General features: G+C 35.9%; 1 protein-coding gene across 1 annotated transcript in view; it reads left to right on the top strand.

Annotated features, from left to right (window-relative positions):
* Positions 1-7,402, top strand: part of LOC118740626 (intersectin-1) — a gene marked incomplete at its 5' end in the record, with an annotated part of 118,987 nt that extends 111,585 nt beyond the window's left edge. The window contains 10 exon segments of the mRNA XM_036472225.1: positions 1,015-1,848; positions 1,911-2,335; positions 2,400-2,673; positions 2,735-2,882; positions 2,955-3,221; positions 3,293-3,942; positions 4,236-4,491; positions 4,758-5,069; positions 5,280-5,553; positions 6,988-7,402. Of these exon segments, the coding sequence (XP_036328118.1) occupies positions 1,015-1,848; positions 1,911-2,335; positions 2,400-2,673; positions 2,735-2,882; positions 2,955-3,221; positions 3,293-3,942; positions 4,236-4,491; positions 4,758-5,069; positions 5,280-5,553; positions 6,988-7,187 (3,640 nt within the window). The 3' untranslated portion in view covers positions 7,188-7,402.
* Between the last annotated feature and the right edge of the window lie 2,678 nt (positions 7,403-10,080).

The raw sequence follows: 10,080 nt of genomic DNA, 5'->3' as shown, positions 1-10,080 counted from the left end.
TAAACCTTTAATAAGTTTTGAGAGCGAATGTTTATAAATAACTTAAACTTATAAATGAAATGCAAATGCCAACGACATGAAGTAAATATAACATTTTTTCAATCGTAAGTGACGTGTTTACGTTTTTTAATATATATTATTAAAAGAAAAAATTAAATAAAACCGATGCGGTAAAAAAATCCAATCCAGGACCCGCTGCGCTAATCGGTGGAGCATTCGAGTCTTCAAATGATGAGTTCTCCTTATCCTTTCTTAGTTTAACATTCTATTAAAAATGTATTAAATTTTTTTCAGAAAAGTTCATCAATGAGAATGGCAGCGATGAAGCGGAATATATAGCTGCATCGTTTTTCCAATTTGCCAATAACCGCAAAGCACGCAACAAGATGTAATAATTAACTTTTTTATGGTTAATTTTTGTGTGTTATCGTGAATTTGTATGCTAAAATGTCTATTCCCTATTTATATTTTCGCGACTGTAGATGAGTCCGCCGAAAATTCGCATTTATTTTAGTTTCTAGATGTTAAGCAATCTATGTATGAGTTTTTAAAGAAATATCTTTAAATAAAGGGTTATAAAAATGTTTATGAAAAGCTCTCTTTTGAAAATTTTTAGTAAGTTTATATTCATACGCTTATAAACAACTTTTTTTGAACCTTTATTATAAGTTTACACGTTTACGCTTATAAAATGCTTTCTTTTGAACATTTATTACAAATTTATATTTCTACGCTTATAACCAATGTTCCTTTTCGATTATATTACGCTTACTTTCAAGCGTTTTACAAACAAAAAATCAACGTTTTGTAAGCTTAATGTTTATAATTGAAAACTTAAAAAAAACTTTCTTTAAGTTTATTTTGCTTGTTGGGTATTAATATTTAAATTTAAAAATGTATATGTAATCAATAGTGATGTAAACGCACCTATACGTTTTATTTACATTTAACCGTGTTTTCATGGAACTACTTTTTTATAAATTAATGCTATCATTGCCTTTGCTTAATTTTCAGGGCATTAGCGGACACCGACTCTGATGGCAAAATGAATATCAATGAGTTTAGCATAGCGTGCAAATTGATTAATTTGAAGCTGCGCGGCTTGGAAGTACCAAAAGTTTTACCACCCACTTTACTTGCGTCTCTAACAGCTGTCGGCGGTACGCCAATTTTGACACCCACTGGCACGGGCAGTTTGAGTCCGTTGGATCCACTAAAATCAATGGCTACAGGTGTTAATCCACCTGCTGTTTCTGGTGTCGTTCCTAGCATTCCGATATCAGGAGCAACATTGCCAGGGGCTGTGCCTGCTGTACCAGGCATTGTGCCAGGTACTCTACCTGGCGTGCTACCACAAGCTTTACCAGCTACAATGACTGCAGGCGTGCCTCCTGGTATTCCTCCGACAGGTATTCAAGCTGCTCCTATTCCAGTTACAGCTGTCGGCGCTGCCGGAATGGTTTTACCTGGCGGCGTAATGCAGCCTGGCGTGATGCCTGTAGGCGCAACTGGCGTGCCCGGAATGACAGCCATAGCTGGAGTAGGACCTATCGCAGGTGTTGGAGTGCCTGGAATGATGCCAGGCATGGTGCCCCCTGTTCCTGGTGGCGTACCCATACCTGGTATGGTACCAATGCCAGTTGTTGCAACTAGCGGTGCAGTTCCGCCAAATATGATCCCTGGTATAACAGCTGTATCAAGTGGTATATTACCGCCACCAAGCAAAGTTGTTTCACCACCAAATAGTGGTGAGGTAACCAAGGTCCCGGCCTTACCAACACCACCACAAAGCAACCCACCCAGTCGCCATATGTCAATTTCAGAACGCGCACCATCAATTGAATCGCCGTAAGTAAACAATTTATTAAATTTTTTTTGGCAGTAATGACCCTTATTATTTAATCTTATAGTCAGAGTGAGTGGGCTATTAAGGGACCAGCCAAGCGAAAGTACACACAAGTCTTCAATGCTACGGATCGCACCCGTTCTGGCTATTTGACTGGCGCGCAAGCACGCAGCATTCTCGTACAAAGCAAGTTGCCTCAAGCTACACTGGCACAGATTTGGACACTTTCTGACTTGGACTCGGATGGGCGTCTAAGTTGTGATGAGTTTATTTTGGCTATGTTCCTTTGCGATAAGGCCATGAATGGGGAAAAGGTACCCGTTACCTTGCCACTCGATTGGATACCACCTAGTTTTCGGAAGAGTAAATCACGTCAAGGATCTGTATCAGGAGTGGGCTCACGTCCCGGATCTACAACAACATCGCGACATGCTTCTGTGTCGTCACAAGGAGCTGTGGACGCTGATCCGACAGCAGGCCTTCCGCAAAGTATTAAAAAATTCCACAAATTATATTGTTTATATTAAAACTACTGTTATATGTATATTTGCAGCAACGTTTGAAGACAAACGTAAAGAGAACTTTGATAAAGGCCAAGCGGAGTTGGATCGCAGGCGTAAATTACTTCAAGATCAACAACGCAAAGAGAAAGAGGAACGTGAACGTAAAGAACGTGAGGAGGCAGAGAAGCGTGAGAAAGCACGGCTTGAAGCCGAAAGAAAGCAACAAGAAGAGTTAGAGAGGCAGCTACAAAAGCAACGCGAACAGGAAATGGAAAAAGAAGAACAACGAAAACGAGAGTTAGAAGCTAAAGAGGCAGCCAGAAAGTGAGTTGTAAAGAGTTACTCGTTGTTTTGTATAGAAAATTTTAATTATGATTATATGTAGGGAGTTAGAAAAGCAGCGCCAAATGGAGTGGGAGCAAGCACGCATAGCCGAGATGAATGCTCAAAAGCAACGCGAACAGGAACGTGTACTAAAGCAGAAAGCGCACAATACACAACTCAATGTAGAGTTGAGCACTCTTAATGAAAAGGTAAATTAAGGATGCCGCAAATGTCGTTTGTATTTCCGTAATAGCTGCCAATTTGTTAATATTTAATTACAGATCAAAGATTTGTCCCAAAAGATTTGCGATACACGTGCTGGTGTAACAAATGTTAAAACTATAATTGATGGCATGCGCTCACAAAGGGATACTTCAATGTCTGAAATGGCACAGCTTAAGGCGCGTATCAAGGAGCAAAATGCGAAGTTACTGCAACTTACACAAGAGCGAGGTAAATGGGACGCGAAGAGTAAGAGCACAGCTTTGGGGGGCGGCACAGATGCAGCTCAACAAGAGCAATTGACTGCTGCTTTTGCCAATAAACAAGTGGGTATTCTTTTTATTTATATAAATGAGAAAATATTATATATTATCTTTCCATCAATTCTACTTTGCAGTTGGTAATAAAGCAGGTTAGAGACAAAGTCGAAAACATCCGTAATGAAATCGAATCCAAAAAAGAAGATATCAATTCAAACGATCTACAAGTTGCCGAAGTCAAAGGCGAACTATCGGCGCTGATAACGAAATGTGAAGAACTCTATGCTGACTACGATACGCAACGTACACAAGTGCTTGAATTGAAATACAACAAAAAGAATGACAACGTATCGGCAGCGACTTCCGCCTGGGATACAGGCTCCACTGCCTGGGGCACCAGTGTTGATCAATATGCTCTCTCTAATGATACAAGTGCAATGGCAGATACAACAGCAACAACGGCTGCACCTGTTGACATGTCCGGTCCAGCACCTGAAGGGTTTGTCAAATATCGTGCTGTGTACGAGTTTACAGCACGCAATCAAGATGAGATTACATTCGTGCCTGGTGATATTATTCTGGTACCACTGGAACAAAATGCTGAGCCGGGTTGGTTGGCGGGCGAAATAAATGGACACACTGGCTGGTTCCCAGAAACGTATGTGGAGAAAATCGAAGATGAATATGCGTCTGTTACAACGTCGCCAGCCATTGCGGCGGGAGCGGATACTGATGCGCAAATAAGCGGTTATGCGGCACAAGACGTCTTCAATGAAAATAGTCAGAGGTAATTTATAATATTTTTTAGTCTGATTTGTTGTCAAAACAGCATACAAATTGTCCAAAGAGTTTTACGGAGTTATGCTGGAGTGACAGTCATTGGTTTGATATAAATCTCGGTCGCTCCGATTACGTAGTTGTAATAGCAATAAAACTGGCCATTGACATTTCCTATTTAGTTGAGGCTGTTTGGAACTACAGCCACCAACCGTTAAATTTGTTTCCTATTAAATTAAAATAAGCTGCATTTTCCTGCATTTAATTACGCACATCTTTTCTCAAACTTTGCTACTTCCACAGCCTTGCAGCCGATGCACACAACGGTGAAGTGGAATATTATATCGCTGCGTACCCCTACGAATCTGCTGAAGTAGGTGATTTAAGCTTCAATGCTGGTGAAATGGTTATGGTAATTAAGAAAGAAGGCGATTGGTGGACAGGAACAATTGGAACACGAACCGGTATGTTCCCGTCCAACTATGTGCAGAAGGCGGATGTAGGCGCAGCAGTGGCTGAGGCAGCAGCTGATATCGCCAGCGACTTTGATGATCAGAAGGTAAGTAGTACATAGTTGTAAATATGTGAAAATTTTTCAGTCTATGGACTAGTAGCAATCATTAGTTTGTTAAATTTATGGGACATATACGTTCTACCTTCCTGTTGCTCCAAACGCCCTTTCATTTTCATATCATATTCGCGTATTTTCACACTTATCACATATGTATGTATGTATCTTGTATAACTACTAACAATTAATACAAATTGCTTTTCCACATTTCCTTCAATTGCTGCTCCATTGCCGCCTTTTGTCACATTCCACAGGGAAATGGCAACGCTGATATAGCCGCCGCTAGTAGCGTCATAACAGCCACTTCACCACACGATCAAATGACAAGCCATGACACAACTGCAACAACAGCAATACATCAACAACTACAACAAAAAATTAGTAGCGATTTTAGTGCAGAAGCGGCTATTGATCATAGTACTGCAGCAGCTGCATCTGCCGAGGAAACGCGTACAAATGAAGACTTGGACACGGAAGTTTCACAAATCAATACACAATCAAAGAATCAAAATGAATCTGCGGAATCGTATAGTCGCCCAATGTCACGCACCTCTTCCATGACGCCTGTAAATAATTTGTTAACATCCTTAATCCTAATATATAAACCTATATACATATGTAGTTACATCATCAGGTTGTAATCTTTTGATGTAGTGTTTTTGTTATCGTACTAAAATTATTATTTTCACTGTAAAAATAATTAAATTTGTATTTACATACAATATATATTTAAATACTAATTTTATATTTATATGCATTCCAATATTTTAATGCAGGGTATGCGCGCCAAACGCTCAGAAATTGCACAAGTAATAGCGCCATATGAAGCCACCAGTCCTGAACAGCTTTCACTGACCCGCGGCCAATTGATAATGATACGAAAGAAGACCGATTCTGGTTGGTGGGAGGGTGAACTGCAAGCTAAAGGCCGTCGTCGCCAAATCGGTTGGTTCCCAGCCACATATGTGAAGGTGTTGCAAGGCGGACGCAATAGTGGACGCAATACACCCGTCTCGGGCAGTCGCATCGAAATGACGGAACAAATTTTAGGTGCGTATTTGAAAATAATCCGAAGCATTAGTAATTTTTTTGTTGTGAAAGCATAAAATCTGTGTTGAATGCTATAGCGAGTAACTTTTCATATAGTATATTTAACGCTATTGCCATAAAGGATATTCTTAAAAATCTTTGTTGGTGCTGGTTGATTCTTGCAAGTGGCAAATTAATTATAATTTAAAGAAGATGCACGTTTCGTTTGATTTGTAAGAAATTCCACCAAAATATGATTTATTTATATGTCTCTTGTAATAGATTGAGAGTACGAAATTATATTTCCATGGCAAATATACGTTTAGGAATACTATAATTTACGGCGATATCACACAGAAAGAGAGAGAGAGGGTGAGTTTGGTAACTCTCACAGCAAACCAAATTTGCTGAGCCAAGCTGCTGTAAAATTAGTTTTGCCATATACAAAAATTTTAGGTAATTGTACACAAAGATTGTATTGAAACAGAAAACTGAATTTAATTAATTGCTATCCAAGACAATACAAAACTGTATGTATGTATGTACATCTGAAGGTTTTTAATTCATGGTGGCAATATGCATACAAACCACAATCAACGAGCAATCCTGGGCCAAACTCGGTGTAACCCCTCGGAGCAAACTAATAAGCAACCGTCATCTCGTTTGCCAAACAAAAGTTCGCCTTCATAACACCAACCTTGCATCGAAAATTATGCTTACAGAAAACTATAAAAGCTCATATGTAGCTACATCATCAGATCAATTCTGGCTAAGATAGTAAAAAGACAAATGAAATACAGATGGCAAGATAGTTTGAAAGACTTTTGCTATTCTAGCACAAAAGTCTTAGAAAAAAGCTTTCGCATTCACCATTCGTGGTGAAAATTAATTCTGATAGAAAAGCACTTCTACCGAGTGAGCAGAGCATAGGCGAGAGATCCCGGTTCGAGCCCTGGAGCAGCGGAACTTTTTTATACCCGAGCGCACTTGTGCACAAGGGTATATTAATTTTGTTCACATAACGGTTGTTTGTAACAGCCAAAACGAATCGAGATAGATATAGACAAATGTATACATAAATGATCAGGATGAAAAAAGAAATCGATTAAGCCATGTCTGTCTGTCCGTCCGTCCGTGTACACGATAACTCGAGCAAAAATTGAGATATCTCAACGAAATTTGGTATGTAGGTTTCCCTTAATCCAAGGTAGGTTGGTATTGAAAATGGGTGAAATCGGACTGTAACCACGCCCACTTCGCATATAACGGTAATTTCCAGAAATACGAAAACTGCGATGTTTTAGTAACTACTGAAGATAATTCACTCAAAATTGATATTTACAATAACTTTTAGACGAAAAATAAGAATATTATATCATTTTTTGCATAGATTACTATTTAGAAATAAACAAATAAAAAATTTATAATTTGTATTTCTCTTTATTTCTCCCACAGACAAAGTCATTGCTTTGTATCCATATAAAGCACAAAACGATGATGAACTCTCTTTTGAAAAAGATGATATTATTAGCGTACTGGGACGTGATGAACCCGAATGGTGGCGAGGCGAACTAAATGGCTTATCCGGTTTATTCCCTAGCAATTATGTTGGTCCATTTGTGACGTCCGGTAAGAAGGCGAGCAATGGCAAATAGCACAAGTTATTATTCTACATATAATGCGCACAAGAATGAATTACTATACATATTTGTTATTATGTTTAATAATTTAATTTTTAGGTTAAATATTCTAAAACAATTTTATTTTGTATACATATACATACATCGTTTTTTTTTATTGTTTACTCTGGTTTTTATTCTCGCTCTCTTCGTAACCATAACAGTGGTGTATTATTGAAATAATCAAAAAACACTTATCTTAATGTAGCTTTATATGCTTGTGTTGTATAAATTTTAATTTTCTTATAGTTTTGTTTATAAGACGAAACTAATTTGTGTAAAATTTCTAATCGGTATAGCAAAACATGGCAGTATGATTGCAAAATTATCGTTAGGGTTCATTAAATTTCAATCTGCTAACTGCTTCATTCCATATTTTGCATTGCAATAAAAATTACAGTTCACACACGAGGCAATAAGTGTTGTTGCCTTAAGTATAAAGCTTACTTTAAGTGATATGTTTTTGTATAAATTTTTTTTTGAAATTAATTTCTTTTTTTTCGAATATTTTTCATGTTTTTCTTTTGATATTTGCGTAGATTTCCGAAAAATGTCCAACAAGCGATTGTTCGCACTTTAACTATACATATATCTAATAATACGAACTGGTAGTTTTTGTACGAACGCGACGTGATGTAATACATATACATACATAATTATGCAATAATATAATTTTAATGTTACATTTAAGTGTATTGCATTTTTGTTTATTTGTTAAACTTTTTTGTTCAATATACATTCATACATACATACAAACATAATATTTGGCTTTATCAATCAAAAATAAAAACCAAACTATTTCGTTTAGCTAATGACACGCATAGTATTTGATACAAACACACATATGTATATTTATTAAAATTTTTTTTATTTTCGTCAATGCTAAATGAACATTTTTTTTTTGTGCAACAGTAGATCAATAATAAATTTATTTTGTATAGCTATTGCAATAAGATTTATCATTTGTTTGTACATAATTATGATTTGAATTCGAAAATATATTTTATTTTCTCATAACTTTTTATTTTTAAATTGCCTTCGCCCTGCTGAACTGTTGAGCGTTGAGTTGTGCTTCATGTTTTTTTTTTTTTTTAATTTGAATGGATCGTAGTGCGGTTTGCTTAACAATTTTCCAGTTGTATATGCTAAAAACGTACATATCTACGTAAGTATAATATTTTTTGTGCATCTTTCCATTTTGCAGGCAACGTATAACGAGTCATAGGCGTTGGCATGTAAACTTAAGCAAATAAAGGTCTCAAAACAACGCTGAAAAACGTGAAACTACATTCATACATATAAGAAGCAAAATAAAAAAAATTACATAAAAGTTTAAATGAATTTCTGGAATTTAACTAATACAAAATTACTGTGGTTAAAGTCAAGTTTAAAGGCAAAAAAAGAAAAGTATGAAATGGCAGAACAAGAAAAGTATAAAATAGCAAAAAAAAGGCAACGTGTAAAGGAACCGTAAAACGAAAAGTATTAATTAAAAACAAAAATGTATAAATGTATTTAAAGGAAAAGATTAAGCAATTAAATCTGTACTAGTATCATTGATTGTAGCATAATTTACTTGTTAATTGTTTGCTTAGGAGTTGACCTTAGAAAAGTGTGCAAACGTTGGCTCCAATATTACTGCCTCTAATTCGCCTACGTGAATTTATTTAGGAAAATACATATTTTTTTTAACATTATTTATACACATTCAACATTAAAAATTTATTTAATTCGATAAATCTATACACATCCTTGTCAAGAGTTCAATGTTTTACACATAGAAATGGTTTGCGAAGCGTCATATGCATGTACATATTTATACTAAGGTGGTCTAAAATAAGTAAAGTCGGAATTTTAATGCTCTCACCCCCCATTGTATTTTCTGCGGGTTTCGGCGGACCTATAAAATATAGCTACTATGAAAAAATTGTTAAATCAATACTTGAGTATTATTATTGGGAATCTCCCGAAGAGAAGCAGATCGAAAAATTTTGATTTTCAAGAATTCTATAATTTTTGATTTTCAAGAATTCTACGAAAAGTGGCGTTTTCTCCATAAGTATAAAATACATGGAACATGGAAAACTTTGAGCGCTTTGAGCGACCTCTAAATATTTTTTGATTTGAAAATAAAAAATAGGGGTATACTTTCTTCGGTATAGAACAATCCAAGGGGGTGAGAGTATAAAAATTACGACTTTACTTTTGCACATGCATTTGTGGACCACCCTAATGCATACCCATATTTGGATTCCGCATGGACTTGAAAACTGAAATATGTAGAAGTATTAGACAGCGGTCGACTTGAAATTAAAAGAAATATCCAAAAATTTAAAGTAATTAAAAATTAAATATAAACAACCAATCCAAGACAATATGCAGCTTTTTTCTTTTTAACAACTTACGTGCAACAAAAAATATGAAATTCACAGCCATACTCATACTAAAGATATATCTTAATGAAAATCGATCAAACGTACTTATTAATTTGAAAGTATGTATGTATCCAAGAAATTTAAGATTTCTTAGAAAATATATGTGTGTATCTCTAAAAATCTTATTTCTAATTTAGACCACAATAGCAACTAGAGTGACTTTAGAAAATCGTATGTAAAAATTACACAACAAGCTTTCCGCTATTGTTACTTTATTTATAATATAAAATTATGTAATGTAGCTTTAATGCGAAGTTAGAACTCCCCGCTCAACTGAATAGAGTGCTGAAAGCCTACCGATAAGTTTGGTGTGGAGTTCTAACTTTATGCTTAATCGGCGTTACCGAAAATATATCGATATTCTCAATTTTAAAACGAAGACAGTAACGCCATAGAAACATACATACGTTATCTGTCGTTAAATTGAAATAATT

This window comes from Rhagoletis pomonella, unplaced genomic scaffold (genome assembly GCF_013731165.1).
Source record: "Rhagoletis pomonella isolate Grant_MI unplaced genomic scaffold, Rhpom_1.0 Rhpom_scaffold_00006, whole genome shotgun sequence".
NCBI classification, from domain to species: domain Eukaryota; kingdom Metazoa; phylum Arthropoda; class Insecta; order Diptera; family Tephritidae; genus Rhagoletis; species Rhagoletis pomonella.
The sequence above is the reverse complement of the archived record's forward strand: the minus strand, read 5'-3'. Positions and strand labels throughout refer to the sequence as shown.